Here is a 20879-nt window from a genome sequence, read left to right as displayed (position 1 = left end):
AAGGAGGGGGTTGTGGAAACCACTGATTTTTAGCCTGTTGGTCAAAATGGTAGCAACTTGAGTTTGCAATTAACACCTGAAGTAGAGGGCATTCATGTAAGATTGAGCACTTAACCTTAGAAATGTGATGCTGTCTCTGTAGATAGTGTCAGAATTTAGTTGGATTTCTTTTTGTTATGAACATGCTATGAAGGCACACACACAAATTTTGCCCACAGTAGCGTTCACAATGTCAGCTTTATTCAATCACAAAGCAAAGTTAATCACAATTATAAAGCAGGTTCAGGATTCCAAACTCAACGACATTTCACTGTGTGATTACACTTGGCTTCTTATACAACACTCAGGGCAGGACAGAAAACAAACCACACAACAAACAAAATAACAGAAGGGTGTAGGAAGTTAACGAACCAAACTCCAAGTCAGTCTGTGGGCACACAGTTGAAATAAGGCCTCTGTCCAGTCTGGGTCAGCTCTTGGCACTTACTGCTTATCATGTTCAAGCTGTGAAGGATCTCAGTTCAGTTCAGAGATCAACTGGGCAGAGCCTTTGGTGACAGTTGCCTTTTTTAAATGGTCAGATAGAGAGGAGGCCACGTCTGAAGAGTCTGACACTTTGCTGCCAAAATCTTCCCCTTTGAAAGGGACTGAATCAGTCTTGGGCCCCTACAGACCTCCTCTGCTTCTGCCTGCTATCAATTCTGGGGTGTCAGCTGATGCTGGTCTCAGAGATGCATACTTTTAACTATTTGCATCGCTGTTTGACACAGGCTCCTGCCTGACATTAGGGACTCCATTTTGCTCTCTATACTTTTTGTTGTCTTGTCGCTGAGTCTAAAACTTAAACTAAAAAACAAAAACAAAAGAAATCCAACTAAATATTTAATAATAGAAATTATTAAATAGTAATAGTGAGAGTGGACATACCGGTCTTGTTCCTGATGGTAGAGGAAAAGCTCTCAGCTTTTCCCCCATTGAGGATGATATTAGCTATAGGTCTTTCATACATGGTTTTTATGACGTTGAGGTATGTTCCATCTATACCTACTTTGTTGAAGGTTTTTGTCAAGAATGAATGCTGTATTTTGTCCAGTGGTTTTTTCTACATCTATTGAGAGGCTCATATGGTTCTTATCCTTTCATTAATGTGGTGTATCATGTTGATTGATTTGTGACTATCGAGCCAGCCCTGCAGTCTGGAAATAAATCCCACTTCATCATGGTGAATCATTCTTTTAATGCACTGTTTGATTCATTTTGCTGGTTATCTTGTTGAGAATTTTTACAACCAGATGTGTTCAGGGATACTGGCCTGTAATTCTTCTTTTTAGTGGGGTCTTTGTCTGGTTTTCAAATTAAAGTAAGACTGTCCTTGTAAAAGGAATTTGGAAGTTTTCCATTCATTTCTTTTTTTTTTTTGGAACAATTTGAGAAGAAAAGTTATGAACTCTTCTTTAAATCCTTGGTAAATTCCCCTGGGAAGCCATCTGACCCTGGACTTTTTGTTTGTTGGGAGATTTTGACTAATCATTCAATTTCTTTGCTGGTTATGGATCTGTTCAAGTTTTCTATTTCTTCCTGTTTCAGCTTCGGTAGTTTGTATGTTTCAAGGAATTTGTCCATTTCTTCCAGATTGCCCAGGTTGTTGGCATATAATTTTTCATAATATTCTATTATAATTATTTGCTTTTCTGTGGTATTGGTTGTGATCTCTCCTCTTTCATTTATGATTTTATTTATTTGGGTCCTTTCTCTCTTCTTTTTGATAATCTGGCTAGACGGTTATCTATTTTATTAATTCTTTCAAAGAACCAGCTCTTAGCTTTGTTGAAAGGCATCCAAATCAGCAAGGAATAGGTCAAACTTCCACTATTTGCAGACAACATGATATTCTATGTAGAAAACCTGAAAGATGCCACTAAAAATTGCTAGAACTAATACATGAATTCAGCAAAGTTGCAGGATAGGTAATCAATGTACAGAAGTCTGTTACATTTCTATAGACATGTAATGAAGCAGCAGAAAAAGAAATCAAGGAATTGATCCCATTAACAATTTCATCAAAAGCCAAAAAATATCTAGGAATAAACCTAACCAAGGAAGTAAAAGATCTATACCTTGAAAACTATAGAACACTTATGAAAGAAATTGAAGAGCACACAAAGAAAAGGAAAAACATCCCATGCTCATGGATTCAAAGAATAAACCTTGTTAAAACGTCTATAGTGCCCAAACCAATCTACACATTCAATGCAACCCCTATCAAAATACCAACAGTACTTTTCACATAGCTAGAACAAATAATTGTAAAATTCATATCAAGCCATAAAATACCCCAAATAATCAAAATGACTCTGAAAAACCAAAGCAAAATGGGAGGCATCAGGATTCCGGACTTCAAACTATTACAAAGTTTCAAGATAGTATGGTACTGGCACAAAAAAGACACATAGATCAGTGGAACATACTAGAAAATCCAGAAATTGACCCTCAGCTCTATGGTCAACTAATCCACAACAAAGCAGGAAAGAATATCTGGTGGAAAAAATACAGTCTCTTCAACAAATGATATTGGGAAAACTGGACATCCATGTGCAGAAGAATGAAACTTGAACACTTTCTTACACCATACACAAAAATAAATTCAAAATGGATGAAAAGCCTAAAAGTGAGACAGGCAACCATCAAAATCCTAGAGAAAAACACAGGCATCAACCTCTTTGACATCCACCACAGCAATATCTTACTAGACACATTGCTGGAGGCAAGGGAAACAAAAGCAAAAATGAATAATTGGGACTTCATCAAGATAAAAACCTTCTACACAGTGAAGGAAACAATCAATAAAACTAAAATGCAACCTATGAAATGGGAGAAGATACTTATAAATGACACATCTGATAAAGGACTAGCATCCAAAATCCATAAAGAACTTATCAAACTCAACACCTAAAAAACAAATAATCCAGTTAAAAAATGGGCAGAAGACATGAACAGACATTTTTCCAAAGAAGACATCCAGACAGCCAATGGACACATGAAAAGATACTCAACATCACTCCTCATCAGGGAATACAGAACAAAACTATGATGAGATACCACCTCACACCTGTCAGAATGGCTAAAATTAGCTACACAAGAAACAACAGGTGTTGGCAAGGATGCAGAGAAAGGGAACCCTCTTACACTGTTGGTGGGAATGCAAACTGGTGAAGCCACTCTGGAAAACAGTATGGAATTCCTCAAACAGTTAAAAATAGAACTACCCTATGATCCAGCAATTGTACTAGTAGGTGTTTACCCAAAGGAAACACAAACACAGACTGGAAGGTGTACGTGCACCCCAATGTTTATAGCAGCATAATCAACAATAACCAAACTACGGAAAGAGCCCAAGTGTCCATCAACTTATGAATGGATAAAGAGGGTGTGAGAGATATATATATAAATATTTACACTATGGAATACTACTCAGCCATCAAAAAGAATGAAATCTTGCCATTTGCAATGACGTGGATGGAGCTACAGTGTATTATGCTAAGTGAAATAAGTCAGTCAGAGAAAGACTAATATCAAATAATTTCACCCATATATGGAATTCAAGAAACAAAACAGATGAACTTATGGGAAGGGGGAAAAAAGTCAGGGGGACAAACCATAAGAGACTCTTAATGATAGAGAACAAACTAAGGATTGACAGAGATGGGTGGGTGGGGATGGGCTAGATGTATGACGGGCATTATGCAGGGCACTTGTTATGATGAGGACTGCGTATTATAGGTAAGTGATGAACCACTGAATTCTACTCCTGAAACCAATATTGAACTGTATATTTGCTAACTAGAATATAAACAAAAATTTGAAGAAATACACACATACACATACACACACACACACACAGAATTCAGTTAGATTGTAGGATAAACATCTGGTATCTAAGAATTGCTTGGTCATGTGGGGAAACATCCCACGTTCATTGCAACTGGAATCAGAATCTTTAGCATCTCAGACTCAACAATATAGTTGACTGAGAAGTTAGATCCTGAAATAATAATCAAGATGTTGAAAGACTACTTTTGATATTATGTAAAAGTGATCATCTATCTAACTATATTTCTAGTGAAAATTCAATGTTATCAAAAAGTATCACCATATTTAAAGGGAAATTGTTTTAATAGATGTTAAGTGAATTCAGGAGAAGAGTGCTGAAGTACTATTACTCATGTACAGTCCATTGTAGTAAATTTTACTCCTTTCCACACTGACTAAACATTAGTCTGATCTTTCAACAAAGAATAATAAAGTTTCCATGATGTAAATACCAGTCTGGGTTATTTTATTGTGTGTTGGCGTAAACACCAAGTATGTGTTTGCTCGAAGGAAAACAGGAAATCACCATAGGGCTAGAGCTGAGGTTTTGGATCTGTCAATGAGACAGGTGCAGGTGTGGTTGGAAGAGCAGCTTCAAGATCCAGCTTGTCCTGAGGTCAAAGTCTTCCACTGGCTTGCTATGTGTCCTAGGCAACTGACTTATGACTTAGTTATTTCAACTATTAAATGGAAATAATATCATTTACCCTGTGGAATTGCAGTGATGATAGCAAGGTAAGTGCTTTGTCTACTTCTTGGAAGGTGAAACATGCTCAAGCTATTATCAAAATCATCACGTAGGCAGAATTATTCAGTTTATCTTAAACTATTATTCAGAAGATATTTGGTTTTCAAGCTTGGTATTACATTAAAAATTCAATTAAACATACTTTGTAAGAATAATGTCTTTAAATATTTAGACTACTGGATTAAAACAGCAATAGCTGTCTCATTATTAATAGTAAAATGTCAACAAAAAACAGAGTAATCAGAAAAAATGTCAGCATGCTTAGTGCCTTTAGAATGATAATAAGCTGATTCCTTCCTACAATTTTTGTTAAGTATCAACCTAAAATTGTACCTGGGGAATTTAAATACATGGGGAACCAAAAAATAATTCCCTTTACCTCTCAACTATTATAAAAACCAACCAAAACCAAATGCACAGAAATTTCAGATCTAGAAGTACTCCACTCTCATCCATACTCTGCAGCTGCTGTTGCAGAATATGATTGAGGAAAATCTACCTCTCAGCACTGGAATTTGGTGGGATAAGAATAAAGAGTCTAAGCAAAACATAAACTCGTTAAAAATAAACATGAAAATCTGCAAAGGATAATGCAGATTTTATTAATTTCCTAAGTATATCTTGTTAATCATAACTGCCAGTGATAAAGAATTTCCAGGTATCTGAAAATACCTAATATTATACACCATTTTTTTGGTAGTAGTTAATGTTCACAAGGGAATTGTAAATATAACCTGTTCTTGGAGCTAAAATGAGGTCAAGCTAATCATTAAAAACAGTATTAAAAATAGTATCTTGGGATACCTGGGTAATTCAATCAGTTAAGTGTCCGCCTTTGGCTCAGGTCATGATCCCAGGGTCCTTGGGATAGAGTCCCGCATGGGGCTCCTTGTTCACTGGGGTGTCTGCTTCTCCCTCTGCCTCTGCTGCTCCCCGTCCCCCACTCATGCTCGCTCTCTCTCTCTCTCTCTCTCTCTCAAATAAATAAATAAAATCTTTAAAAAACAAAAAACAACAACAACAAAAAAACAGTATCTGGCTGCACTTCTTCCCACAGAGAAAGTTCCACAACCTCTGTAATTGCTCCATGAACTAGTGCTTTGGCTAACATATGGAGTCTGGCATTTTCTTCCTCTCACATTCTGGCCATCACCCTGCAGCCATGCTATGGCCAGTGTCCAAATCTGCAATTCTGCCACCAAGGTCAAGGCTTCCTGCCTGTGGCCACATGAAGTTCCAGGGTTCTGAGTGGAGGGTGCTGATGCCTCTGCCCAACTGCCAACACCAAACATGCTGGTATTTAGTGTGCTTCGTACCGCACAGAGATTTCACAGAATGCTTCCCCTTCCTACTCACAGGCAACACTGATGAGGTTGATTACAAGTCCATCAGAAGTGGTTGACTTGATTGATCAGTTTGGCATCCCTGTCACTTATCAAATCAGACGAAGGGCATGCTACATGCACACACGCAGACATGCCAAAGTCATGCCTCAGCGGTTCATCCAGGAGTGCCACCTGCCATGTCCCAGAAACAGTCCTGAGTACTAGGAAAATAGAGCTGCTGGCCTAGAGGCGTTTGTGGTCTCTTGGGGGCGATGCTGTTAAGGCAAAAGGATGAAAGCGCTCAAGGTTTCTTTAAGTCTGCTCTCATATGAAGACGACTGTCCTTGACTTCTTCCCTGATACAATCTCATCAGGCCAGCAGAGTCATAAACACATGAGTTTGTTTTGAAAAAATCACCGAGCTATTCGAAATTTCAGTAAAACTGAAAAATACAGTTCAACCCCTGCTAGTGTTGCCTTTATTTGGATGATTAAGATTCTATGGTTGAGCTCAAAGAGATATGCTACACAAACATACGCACTGATTGCATCTTAGTGGTCTGGTAACTGTAGGGTCCACAAAAGAATCGTTCATAATATCTATATCTTTACAGGAAAAAAAGGTGATACATATGCCACTGACCTACTATCCTTAAATTTCCTTGCATTTTATAAGAGATTAGCATTTAATTCCATTATGTTTACTTCCCTAAATACTGCTGTAATAAACATCATTATAACTAAATATTTATTTCTTCACTTTAAACAGATTTCTAGAGAAAAATTGTCTGGCCAGTGTGTATGTAAGTGCTTAACACATTAGAATTATGTTCCAAAAAAGTGGTACCAATTTATAGCACTACTTGTAGTGCATGAAACTGTTTTATAGAAAAATTCTTAAGTAAAAAAATTAATGAACTGTTGGAAGTATTGTTTTCCTGGGAAAATATCTTCTGTGCAGGGAAGAAAAAAATGCCAGATGAAGGTAAGAGATATAAATTATGATATCCTGAACAAAATAGTTTCCATATTTAAAACTGTTTTGAATCAGACTGTTGTCAACCATATTTATGTTCTTCTTTTGAAAATTTTACACACACACACACAAGCACAACAATGTCTTCCTTAACTCTATTCCTACTTACCTGTGTTCTTTGCCTCCTACAAATATCCTGCCTTGGTTAGCCTACCAGTTACTGGTATAATTTTTATTAAGAGCTACATAATAAGTATGGCCCTAATTATTCACACCTCACAATGTATCCATTTATTACATATGTATATAGTACTTGCGTTCATATAACATAATTATTTGCCACAGAGACTAGGCCATAATGTCTTTCAGAATAGGCATCTTGTTTTAAACACTCTTGCTTTTGAATCTTTGTCGGTCTTCACAGAACTGACACAAAATTAAAACTTAAAGGTTAGGGGCACCTGGGTGGCTCAGTCAGGTAAGTGTCTGCCTTCAGCTCGAGCCATGATCTCAGGTTCCTGGAATCAAGTCCCGCATGGGGTTCCCCATTCAGCGTGGAGTCTGCTTCTGCCTCTCCCTCTGTCCCTCCCCACCCCACTCATGTGTACTCGCTCTCTTTCTCTCAAATAAATAAATAAAATCTTAAAAAAAAAAAAAAGATACTTAAAGGTTGGATGATGGCACCCTTCCTAGTGGGAAAATAAGCACGGCCTCCAGCCTAACAATCAGAGTGAAATCACACATGGTCTCACTGAAGGAACCAAACTGCAGTCACAGCCTAAGGATTCCCCAGACACGAGAAGTAACTTGTACACCACTGTGATTCTCAGATCTCTAATGACAACTGGTTTGCAAGTGCTTATTATGAATGGCACTTTTCAAATATATCTTCATTCTCCATCCCTGTTAAAGCCCCAGGAGGTAATCATATCCCTTTTAACAGATGAGGAAACTGTAGCTCATAGAGGCTGAGCACACAAGAGCCCAGATTTGAACCTTACCCCAGACTCCTTGTACTTAACCACCAAAATCACTCTGGCACAAATAAGAAGGGTTAAAAACTAGAAATTTCTTAATTTTCCACATTCAAGCTTTTAAAAATGGCATTAAAATATTTTTTGAGTTATACACTCAGAATATTATTTGGCATGCCATTTAACAAGCCTATGCAACAGTTCCACACAAATTCATTTATCTCTCAGTGAAGAAGAAAGAAGAAAGAAGGTCCATGACACACCACCTACTGAAAGCACGAAGCATTTAGGATAAAATTTAAGAATAAATCAAGATGGCTGATGGAATACATTAAGTTTCTCTCAAATCCTTTTCTTGACCCCATTAATAAGAGAATAAAGGAATATAAAAGAATAAACCCACAACAATTAGCGATTTGGAAGGGGAGAGCAGTCAGCATGAAAAAGCACACTGTAAATTTCTGGAAGATGAAAAGGAGATGAAGGTGTATGGCTATGCTACGAAGCAGAGCTGTAGTCAGGAAGGAACACTAATAAGTATCTTGGCAAACCCTGGAGGGTGCACCAGACTCGAGGCAGGCAAATTCCACAGGGGTTATGACTGTAATAGGGTTTCAAAGAAGAGAATTCATTGCAAATCTCTAAGACTAGCTTCTTCATGACCTTCCCTACCACATGCAAAGGGATCCAGGCATCCAGAAGGTCAGCAAGCTGTAAGGAGAGGACTCCCAGCCTGGATGGATGGATGGATAGATGGATGGATGGATGGATGGATGAGCAGAAGCAGATAAAACAACAAAACATGTAGGAATCTCCAGATTGTAAAATGAGCTTGACTGGAAAAAAAAAAAATAGGAACAAAAATATTTTATTTCCCATGTTTCCTTCACACATCCTAAAAGAACTCCCCACTCCCTGTGACAAGCTTATTAATTCATGCTGACATTTTCTTCCTTCAGTCTCCCACTATGACATGATATCCCAGAGAAATTATTATAGGGTTAAGAAAGCAATCTTATGGGCTCTCTCATCTGCTCCTGAGACAAATGTCACCGAGTTAGTATTTAAAAGCATGAGGTGGTCTCTGAATTGCTACATTCTGACACCCACAAGGGCAGGAGGCCTATTTTGAAGAACAAACTGGGGGTGACGTCTTCTCCAGAAGCTACGTATGCAAGGAAATGCCCATTAACTGAGAAGAAAATTGATGAACGTACCCTGGAGAAATTTTTAGGTCATAAATAAAGGAGAAAACTGGCAATTAAACCACAGACATCCTCTCACCATTTTAAAAAATCATCTCCTTATTTTTATGAAGATCATGTAGCAAAATAAAGCCCATGACTCGGTAATGTAATTACATCACTAATACAACAGTCTATTTGTCATTCCCTGAGGGGAGCCAGAGTTGGGGCAGAACAAGTAGATATGTAAGTAATTGTACTTCCCACAATGAGAACCCAGAAAATATTTCGCCGCACGTACAGTGTGTTATAAATGTCAGTGTGAAAGCACCGTTCGCTTAAAGCCTGCGATCCATCTCCTTTCTGCCATTCACCAACACACAGAGCTGCATCAAAAGATCCATTCAAACAGTGCATCTCAGACTTACATTATCAGCAGACACTGCTTTAATTAGCAGTGGTTTTCAAAGGACTGGATGGCTTCAAGAACTTCATTTGAACCATAAAGTAGAAATCTGGATCCTTATCAGTTTCACTTTACTCTCCCCTCCCGTCCCTGGGTGCTAACAGACACAGTCCTCATTTTTCTTAAAGGTAAAAGAAAAATGGAAATGGTGGCTGGATTTTTGCCATTCGGGTGCAGTCCACTTTTTCCTCCACCTTCAGCAGTGCAAAGGGACTAAAATTAGAATTGCACAGGGACCAAGATATCTGTGTCAGGCACGTTGCCGGGAGTGGTAAGAACTACAAAGCGGAATGAGTAACAGCTTATGAAACCATCTTAGAAATAACATTTAAAACGCAGACATACGTGTTCTAAATTTTTGTTCCTGATGAAAACACAGCATCGACTTTATTTTATGTAATACTATGAGAAAATAGAATACCTTATTTTTATTACATTTTGACGTTAATATTAAGGCACTTATATACACTATTATCTTTATCTATTCCATAGTGTTCTCCCATGATCCCATTCTCAAATCTTTGCTGTTTCTCAGTGAAAACATAAAGAATATGTGTAATTCAATTTATGAGTACTGAACTGTGAAATTTTGTACTACAAAAAATCTAAGAATCTAGTAACAAGGACTTTGACTTTACACTTGGTCAGTGATGACATAAAAATATAATAATCTATTTCAAAGTTTCTAATGTTTGTATAAGTAGGCATTGTTTGTTATGGAAAGGATTTAATAACCACACAGCTCAAGGACACTTTCACAGACTTACAAAATGCTAGAGACCCACAGCAATCTTTACAAATCCAACCCAACCTCTCAGTCTGTAAGGAAGAAGACCTAAGGTTATGTGATTTGTCTAAGGTCACATAAACACCTCTTTAACACCAAAAATGATCTCCTAGACTCAGATATAACATGTGTTTTACCACACACGATGGCACTTACAAAGAGATGGAAGACCACTTTGGAATCGGAGGCACGCACGCACACACACGCACACACACACACACACACACACACCCCAAAGGCACAGGTTCTTTGTTTTGGCTTTCATAGATGTTAAGATGGTACTCAGAACTCCTGCCTGTACTCACCTACCCTAACTCATCATTTTTGTGGTCTTACTTCATTCTGCAATTATGCCCATTAAGACTTCAGTTCCCATTGCTTAGTAGTTTCCTATCAATCTCAATGATCTATGGCATCTTGTCTCCTCTCTCCTTTTTTTTTTTTTTTTTTTAATTTCAAGCTACAGATTCTTCAGGTATTTAAGAATTGTGTTACTGGCTCTCTATGAAAAGGAGGCTAGAGAGAAGTTAGGGTGGAATTATTTCTTATGCAAAAGAGACTTAGGAGCAGTTATTTAGTTTTTCACTTTGATCTGCCAAATGATTCTATTTCATGGTTAGTCTTTGCAACTTACTTCATCTGCAGTAAAACCAGAATCTTCTTACCAATGCTGGAGGGATGTGTCAGCTCTTTGGAGAACATTACCTTAACCAGCAAAATCTGTAATACTGGTGCTGACTGATCAATCCTACAACCCCTTTACTGACTCCTCAGAGAGTTCTTATCTCCCTAAGAAATGGGAATAAATTAATCTTGCTAAAAATTCAGAAGTGACACTGAATTCAGAAATTCACAGAATCCTAATTTTGAATTTGAGGGATCCTTATTGAGGCACTTACCATAAAATTTGGTTTATTATTGCCCATCTGGGTTTTTTTTTTTAAATAATTATTTCCACAGAGTGTTTTGTATGTCAACGTATTACAGAACTCTAGTCTTCCCTGGAGAAAAGAATTAACAAATTCAAAATTTACTGGTAAGGAATAGGCTATCCTGGGAGATCTGCCAAATAGCGACACAGAAGGCACTGTAGGCACCACAAACATGTTAAGAAGACCAGCAGCCTTCTTAAAGGTGCCCAAATGCCTACCATTCTCCATGATGGTGTCACACATAAATACGAACATGAGCCAGCATCACAGAGGAATTATGGTTTGGGGACAAATTAATTCACATCCTCTACCATCAAAATGAACACCCAAGGCCAACCTATAATCCATAACATAGCAAGAGTCATTGACCCAGTCTTACAAATGGCAGAGAAATGGAAGGAGTTTTCTAAAATAAATAATCAAATGCCAAAGAAAAGGAAATGTCATTGTTGATTTGTTTGTTTTCATCTTTCCTTCCTTTTGGTTATTAGCAAACTTAGAGAAGGATCCAGGGCAATCAATTATGATAAAGACACATAGATCTAGCACCTGACCACCAGAGATTTATGAACCTCAGTTTATCACCTATTTTATTATATGACATTGTTTTGTCAGGAATTATGTATGGAGCAGAATCAACATTCAAGCCATACTAGAAATTATCTCTAGAAGACCCATCAGAAACATTAGCAGTCTAAACTTTTCTTTCGCGCATGTAAGCACCTCCTGAGTACATATTACCAATGACTCTAGTTAGACACAACTAGAAAAATAGGTTATGTAGTTGTTCATTCAAAACCTTGAGATCTTCCCAGGTGTGGTCCCCATACATGGAGGGGTAGGAGAGATCAAATAGGCAGACTGCTCCAGACTGGTAGGTATCAGGTCTACCAAGCCAGGAACTTACTGATGAGCTTGTCTTAAGTGTCACAAGATGAGTAGCTCTCCACGCCCAATCGCCAGAATCTTAAAAGTCTGTATAGAGAATTTAACTGGGTTCAGACACTATACCATCCAAATGGTATCAAAAACACCTTACTCTCTCAAGGCTACTTCCTCGAAAACAGCTCCCATGGGAAAATTAGGCAGAATGTATATTCCAAGGAAGGGGGTGACAAGGCAGGGAGAAACTTCCAACTGTCAGGGTCTAGCTCATTGTGGGTCAGCCAGTGGCCATGTCCTTTCAGTGACCTCCAACAGTCAATATTATGACAGAATAAAATATATTACAATATAGAATACTTTATAGTTGTCCCAGTGTTAAGATGTTCTAATGAATAATTACAGACTTGCTGTCTCAAGTCTATGTAAGAAAAAAGAATTGGGGATGTTTATGTTTTCTACACTTAGAATATTTCCCAGCTACTAAATTTATCATGATTATCTCATAACCTACTAAAAAATAATAAAATCTAATAATCTCCTTGGCGGTCAAGACTTTCTCTCTCATGTGAACTTCTACTACAGTCCATAGGACCCTATCTTGTTCAAAACGGACATTAAAAAATGTCCATTGATTTGAAAGGCTCTTTCTGCTTTCTTTACCTAACAGACACTAGATTGCATCTGCAAAGGTGCCCCCAACAGAAGTCAGACTTGTCATCAGATAATAACATTGGGAACTACAGACAAGTGCTAGTCTTTTGTTTTTTGTTTGCTAACAAATTTCTTCTCAGAAAATAATTAGGGTTATTTGTATTAATGAAGCTATGAAAAGCTAATTAAACCTTATTTTAAAAGTGTGCTTCACTGAATTATCACAGAATTTTTAAAATACATAATTTTCTGTGTTTCTGCATTTTTACCACAGTTTTTCTTCAATTTATTTTCTCTTTCATTGTATCAAAAAGAAGTGAGATGATCTCTTTCTTTCTGAAACCGAAAAAAAAATTTTTGAGATTATAGGTAAATTTGCAAATCATTGGATAAAACTTTACCCCCAAAGTTAAAACAAGTTGAAAATTTTTAAACATAAAAAGTAAAATTTTAGTTATCTAAAATTTTAGTTTTCATCTCCTTATATGAGATACATCCTATTAAAAATCTGTCAGATGAGATAACTTCTCAATCTCAAAAATTTCTTTTACTCAAAAAAGCAATATATATGACATTCAGAAATTGACTACTGTGTTAATTTGCTTCTACCAAGGTTCATATAAAGTGAATTGGATGACTTACCCTTCTCACTATCATTATCTTTGTGATATTTATTGAACATTTATTACTTGGGAAGATTGAATTATCTCTTGAGACATATTATACTAATGTAATAGAAATTATTAGGTTTATGCATAAAATATGTTTGTTCTTATCATACCTTAAAGAAAGAAAACATTATTATTTCAGAAAATCCTGAGGTGCATGGCCATTTTTACTATGTTAATACAGGAATTGTTCCTTTTCATTAAGAAATTTTAGTTGAAGGTAAATGTAAGTGAAATTCTCTGTTGATGCATTTAATGACCTAAAAAGATTTTGGAAAATAGTCAGGATATCCTGTCTTAATTTTACTTATTTATTAAAATGTACTAAATAGTAGTGTACTTACTTTCAACTCTATTCCAGAAATAACTTCACTTTATAGATAACAAATGATATTCAGCTTAAATTTATTGTTCTTTGTATCATTATTCTGAAAATGAAGCTCATAAATAAAATCAGACAACTAATGTACTGACACATCACTTCCTAAAATGTATTCCAGAGAACGGTAGCCAAAATATTCACTGTCATTGCATACACACAGTAAAATACATTACACTGGTAGGGAGTTTAAGAAATACAAGAGGAACCTCCAAAATGTCTCAAGGCCTTCAGTGTGTTAAAATACAGTAGAGTCTCCAAAAAGAAGTAAGACTGTGTAGTTCATCCTATACAGTGTTTCATGAATATTCATGAGCATAGATCAGAACCTCTTTTTGCAGAGCATTTTAGAAAATCAGAATTCTAAGGAATGTACTTTGGGGAACACATGATACAATGGTTATTCAAATCTCATCAAGAAAAAACAAAAGATCCATTTAACTCCAACACCAATTACTATAGAACCAACCAAACAGAACTGTATTGTTACAAAATAGTTCCCTCCCTCCCTCCCTGCATCCCCATAAAAATCACCTTTAGTGTAATCTGATTTTGCAGAATCAGGGAGGACTAAAATAGCTAGCACAGCATAATATGTTGGCTTTTCAAAGGATGGAAATTTCCCTTTAAGTCCATGCTATTTGAGTTTTCTTTTTCATGTTTAAAAAATTGGGATAATATCAACTGATTTGTGAAAAATTTAGATGGGATTGATAAGCTCAGGACATATTGAAAGATTTGAGTTATCATATTTCTTATCTGATTATCTATTGATCCACCTATAATTGTCAAGCTCCCAGGAATCTTTACTTCTAATTTCCAAAGAGTAACAAATTCAGGGCAAAAGAAGTGTCAATAGCTAACGGTAGCAATTCTCTTATCCCTATAAGGTGAAGTCTATATTGGATATATAGTAAAGAATCCTATGAAGGTATCCAAATGGGCAAAGAAGAGGTCAAACTTTCAGTCTTTGCAGATGATATGATACTCTAAGTAGACTCAATCAAAATGTTGCTAGAACTGATCCAGGAATTCAGCAAAGTTGCTGGCTATAAAATCAATGCACAGAAGTCTGTTGCATTTCTATACACCACTAATGAAGCAGCAGAAAAAGAAATCAAGGAATCAATCCCATCTACAATTCTTTTTTTTTTTTTTTAAGATTTTATCTAATTTGACAGACAGAGATCACAGGTAGGCAGAGAGGCAGGTGGATAGAGAGGAAGGGAAGCAGGCTCACTGCTGAGCAGAGAGCCCGATGTGGGACTCGATCCCAGGACCCTGGGATCATGACCTGAGCCGAAGGCAGAGGCTTTAACCCACTGAGCCACCCAGGAGCCCCCCATCTACAATTCTAACAAAAAACATAAGATACCTCAGAATAAACCTAATCAAACAGGAAAAGGATCGGTACTCTGAAAACTATAGAACACTCATGAAAGAAATTGAGGAAGACTCAAAGAAAAGGAAAAACATTCCATACTCACAGATTCGAAGAACAAGTATAATTTAAAATGTCTATGCTGCCCACAGCAATCTACACAGTCAATGCAATCCCTCTCAAAATAACACCAGCATTCTCACAGAGCTAAAACAAACAACTCTAAAATTTGTGTGGAAACAGAAAAGACACTGAATAGCCACAGTAACCCTGAAAAAGAAAAGCAGCTGGTGGCATCACAGTTCCAGACTTCAAGCTCTATTACAAAGCTGTCATCATCAAGGCAGTATGGAACTGGCACAAAAACAGACACATAGATCAGTGGAATCAACAGAGAGCCCAGACTTGGACCCTCAACTCTATGGTCAACTAATCTTCAACAAAGCAGGAAAGAATATCCAGTGGAAAAAAAGACAGTCCCTTCAACAAACGGGTGTTGGGAAAACTGAACAGCAACATGCAAAAGAATGAAACTGGACCACTTTTTTATATCACACACAAGAATAAATTTAAAATGGTTGAAAGGCCTACATGTGAGGCAGGAAACCATCAAAATCCAAGAGGAGAACACAGGCAGCAACCTCTTTGACTTCAGATACAGAAACTTCTTGCTAGACACGTCTCCAAAGGCAAGGGCAACAAAGGCAAAAATGAACTATTGGGACTTCATCAGAACAAAAAGCTTTTGCACAGCAAAGGAAACAGTCAACAAAACTAAAAGGCAGCCTATGGAATGGGAGGAGAGATTTATAAATGACATATCAGATAGAGGGCTAGTATCCAAAATCTATAAAGAACTTACCAAACTCAACACCCAAAAAACAAATAATCCAGTTAAGAAATGGGCAGAAGACATGAACATTTCTACAGAGAAGACATATAAATGGCCAACAGACACATGAAGAAAAGCTCAACATCTCTCAACATCAGGGAAAGACAAATCAAAACCACAGTGAAATACCACCTCACACCAGTCGTGATGGCTAAAATGAACAAGTCAGGAAACAACAGATGCTGGTGAGGATGTGGAGAAAGGGGAGCCCTCCTACACTGTTGGTGGGAATGCAAGCCGGTGCAGCCACTCTTGGAAAACAATATGGAGGTTCCTCAGAAATTTGAAAATAGAACTAATCTGTGATGCAGCAACTATACTACTAGGTATTTATCCTAAGGATGCAAAAACAGTGCTCTGAAGGGGCACACGCATGCCAGTATTTATAGCAGCAATGTCCACAATAGCCAAAACTCAGAAAGAACCCAAATGTCCATCAACTGATGAATGGATAAGGAAGATGTGGGGGGTGTGTGTGTGTGTGTCGTGTGTGTGTGTGTATACATATATCTATGTCTATCTATCTATCTATATATATACTATTATTCAGCCATCAAAATGAATGAAATTTTGCCATTTGCAACAACATGGATGGAATTAGAGGGTATTATGCCAAACAAAATAAATCAGCCAGAGAAAGAAAAATACCATATGATTTCACTCATACGGGGAATTTAAGAAAACAGATGAACACAAGGGAAGGGAACAAAAAATAAAATAAGGTGAAAACAGAGAGGGAGGCAAACTATAAGAAACTCTTAACTATGGGGAGCAAACAGGGTTGCTGGAGGGGAGAAGGTGGGGGACTGGGGTAAATGGTGATGGGCATTAAGGAGGGCACTGGATATGAGCAGTGGGTGTTGTATGCAACTGATCAATCACTAAGTTCTACCCCTGAAACTTACACTGCACTATGTGTGAACTGATGTGAATCTAAATAAAATCTTGAAGGAAACAGAAAGAATCCTAATTTATTTTTGTCTCTTTCTTTGGATAGAATAAACAAGTTCTAAAAATCTGTAGACTGTTGATTTTCTTCTTTGCTGTAGATCTCACCTTGGAATTTTTTTCAAATAAAGCCAATCATGTAAATTCCTTAATTGTGTGATATAGTTCATCACATTGTTCATAATAAAAATCTTTATGTGTACACCTTTAATTTTAAAGAAGATACATATTATAACTCAGCCATATTATAATGTATACATATTTAAATATTTTCATAGAAAAATATTTTCTCCTTCTAAAAACCACATTTTTGCAAATTTGACTATAATAAATTTAATAATTTTCAGAACCTAGTGAACTCTACAAAAATACATTTTTTAACTGTATACAGCAACCTAGCCAGGCATACTGTATTACATCGGTATTAGCAAGGAATACAAGGCTCCACAAGTTGATGTTTTTAGATGTTTATTTTAGATGTTTATCCACATAAATAGCCAAAGGGTTAACCAAAATAATTTCTACTGTAAACTTCCAGAGATAGATTATTCATTTTCCAGCTCTCTTAGAGATACTGAATATGTTAACCTTTTCTTGATAACAGTGTCACCAAAATTCCTTTATCAGAAAGATATCTGGGTTACATACATAGCTCTGTTTGCCCATAGAGACAACTACCCACACTACTGAACTTTAATGTGTTCCCTCCCCCCCAAGAATCATCTCTTCTCAGTGCAGATTAGATGTTCCCAGGCCTTCAAAACTGTCCAACACTTCCCTCCACTCCTCTGGAATTTAATCGGAGGCTAGCCCTAGATCTCTCCTCCAGAGAAATGCTCATGTATTTTGTGACAGTGACGTCCTCTAAGGAGAGATTTTTGCTTACTTCTAGATTCACGTCTATGTTCAAGGTAGAGTCCAGCATGCAGAATGTCTGACCCTTCAGAGAGGGAAATATGTCTACATTAAATCACCCCACATAATAAGAGACCATATTTACTTCTGTTTACTTGTCCCATATTCACTGTATTTATTTGCAAAACTCCCTGTAAAAGATTGCCAGAAAGCTCTGGGTCAAATTTCACACAATTCATAGCAACTCTCTATTCATGTATTTACTTACTCTCTATCCAATTCCATAAAAGTTTTATAACTACTAAGCCTTTGAGGTGGGCTTATCTAAGGTTTCCTTTTGTTTTGAAATACACTTCAGATTTCTCTTTCTATATTAATAAATTTGGGTATGTATCTTATAAGTCAGGCCAAGAACAGTTTGAAAAGAATAGGTTCAGCCCAGGGAATCCTCAAACATTATAGTTTTTAATCTTCATGACATCCTTCAAATTAGTATTACTACTCCCCATCTTACAAGTGAGTTAACTGTGACTCAGAAAGCTTAAACAAAATCCCATATTCCTGCATTCTGAAGTAGTGGAATGAGAACTGTCACTCAGATCTTTTTGACTCAAGATCCCTAGTTAGTTCTCCAACAATTCATAGCTTTTCAAGATAGTCAAAGGCCAAATAAGTCTCTGGTCAACACATGTTTAGACAACCACCTGGAACAGAGATCCACAGCTATATTCAAAAGGATGACCTGAATCCTTTAAGAAAAATTTATATTTTATTCAATATATTTCTTCAAGACTGAAATTCTAATACACTTCAGGAATTTTCAACCCTCTGGATATCTTTTTTCATCTCTCAGGTTTTAATATCATTAAGAGGGCATAACTCCCTATTTCAAACATCCAGAACAATGCAGTCTCACAATTTTAAGAAGTCATAGTCTTAGAGTTGACGTAGTTTTACTTTTTGCTACTTGCACTGTTGTTAAAATTAGCCATGCCCTGTTCTATCCTTAACTCTGTAGCCACAGCACATTCCAAACATAATTAGCCCCCTATACCTATCAGGCGAACCAGGAACAACACATTTTACTACTCCAGTCTATAGTATATTTTATGTTTGAGCAAACACAGGTAACCTCTACAGAGCATTGACACGTAATTTCTCAGCATCAAGGTCAGCTTTACTTCTACAACTTTGATAGCAAAATAATCAAACCTTTCTGATGAGTAAGTTTTATCCTTATACCAGATCATTAACCTACTTGAGAAAATATTAAAATATCATATAATACTTATATACTTTTCTTATCACATTTTCCTCACATCTCAGAGAAACTGGACTTTCCTAAGAGTCAGCTCAATAAATGAAATAATCTCCCAGTATTGAGGCAATACAAGGGCTCAAAATAAATGGACTCCAGTTTTAAAAACGGAGGTAAATCACATCATTTAACTAAAATCAAATTTGCCCACATTTTAATATTGAAATTTTCTTAATAATTTTATTACACTGTGTTCATCAAAGTCCATGGAACTCATTAATTTTCAGGCTGCTGACCAGAGAAAAACATCGAAATACAAGTTGGTTAGTACAACTTTTCCAATCTGTGACAGCGGCTCTGTCACTATGTCAGTCGCGTTATCAATCTGTGTATGCTAAATCTCACACATCTTACCGTCAGTTTCTCCTCTAATTTCTCATTTAATAAGCTTCCTTTTTCATGCTTTTCAAATTCCATGTTGAAACTGAATGAGAGAGACAGAGACAGAGGGAGAGAGGGAGAGAGAGAGAAACAGAAAAAGAGATTCAGAGTCTGTCTAGAAAATGATTTGACGTGCTTACATGTTAGATATTGCAGGACATTCCAAGTTGTGAGTGCTCAGGACACTATCAGAAAGCCCTGGCGATAGTTTCTGGTTAGCTAGTGTTTCCATTTATAGATGTTCAAACCCCATAAACAGAGCACTGAAGAGAAGTCAGGCAGCTGGCCTTAGATAATGATAAATGTCACTAGATAGAAAAGCAAACTCTTCAACAGGAGAATATTCCAACAGGTTAGGTTCCCTGAACCATGAAAGATGCATGTGACAAAAAGCCACCATCAAAGAATTCATTCAGAGCCATTGGAGCAGAATAAAATATACTCTAGAATACAGACCTAATAAAGCAGTTTACAAAGGACAAATGTAATGATCATATGGCCAATATGAATCAACCAGCCTCGTTCTCTCGAATTCCAATTTGGGTCCTGGTAGTCCAGACAGTTATGCATTATTTTGCAGCTCAAAAGTTTAAAAAGCCACTTACAGGAAAAGAGCAAAAGGATAACTAGTGAAAACTCTTAAGACACAACACATATATTCAAGGGGTATTGCCAATTTTCTTCCATGAAAAGTTGGCAACTGATGTTTAGAAACCCTGTAAAATAAAAGTGGTATTTCCCTTCCCTTCTTCATGATCCTGGTTTTTCTACTGGGAACAAAGTTAGGACATAGGAGATGAAATTCTTTTTTTTTTTTTTTTTTTTTTTGCAATTGAATAAATGTTTTCAGAATTCTTTGAAAACTGTTACATGTCTTAAAGAAAATTATTGTGTGACTCAGTGGTAATTAACTCCCTCTATTTTTGCATGAAACCAGATATGTGGATGGAAATAAAAAGAAAAAGTGGCTTTCAGAGTAAGCCAAGACTGATCTCCATGGTGGTCTAATCCCTTGGTCTGTTTGAAACATTTTAACACCTGTTTTTGAACTTAACACAAGTTTCCCATCAGTTTTTCCTTCATTTTTTAAGAAAACATATTAGGAAATGTATTGTGGGGCTCCTTCCTTCAGAGTGGTGTTAGCCAGTTCTCTGTCGCCAGGCAGAGTGGCTAGAGAACTTACTCCATACTTACTGTCACACGTGACAGACGAACTTATTGTCACACATGACAGAAGGGCGGAGGATCTCATAAGTGAA

At 36.8% G+C, this 20879-nt stretch overlaps 1 protein-coding gene across 9 annotated transcripts in view; it reads right to left on the bottom strand.

Annotated features, from left to right (window-relative positions):
- The window catches only part of MLIP (muscular LMNA interacting protein), a 254404-nt gene extending 234626 nt beyond the window's left edge, over positions 1 to 19778 (bottom strand). For all 9 annotated transcript variants that reach the window (XM_080805321.1, XM_080805322.1, XM_080805324.1 and 6 more), the window contains exon 1: positions 19594 to 19778. In XM_080805321.1, the coding sequence (XP_080661447.1) occupies positions 19594 to 19656 (63 nt within the window). In that variant the 5' untranslated portion in view covers positions 19657 to 19778. The remainder of the gene's footprint in view (positions 1 to 19593) is intronic.
- Between the last annotated feature and the right edge of the window lie 1101 nt (positions 19779 to 20879).

Source organism: Martes martes (assembly GCF_963455335.1).
Source record: "Martes martes genome assembly, chromosome: 6".
NCBI lineage: Eukaryota > Metazoa > Chordata > Mammalia > Carnivora > Mustelidae > Martes > Martes martes.
Note: the sequence above shows the minus strand (reverse complement) of the source record. Positions and strands in the feature narration are given on the sequence as shown.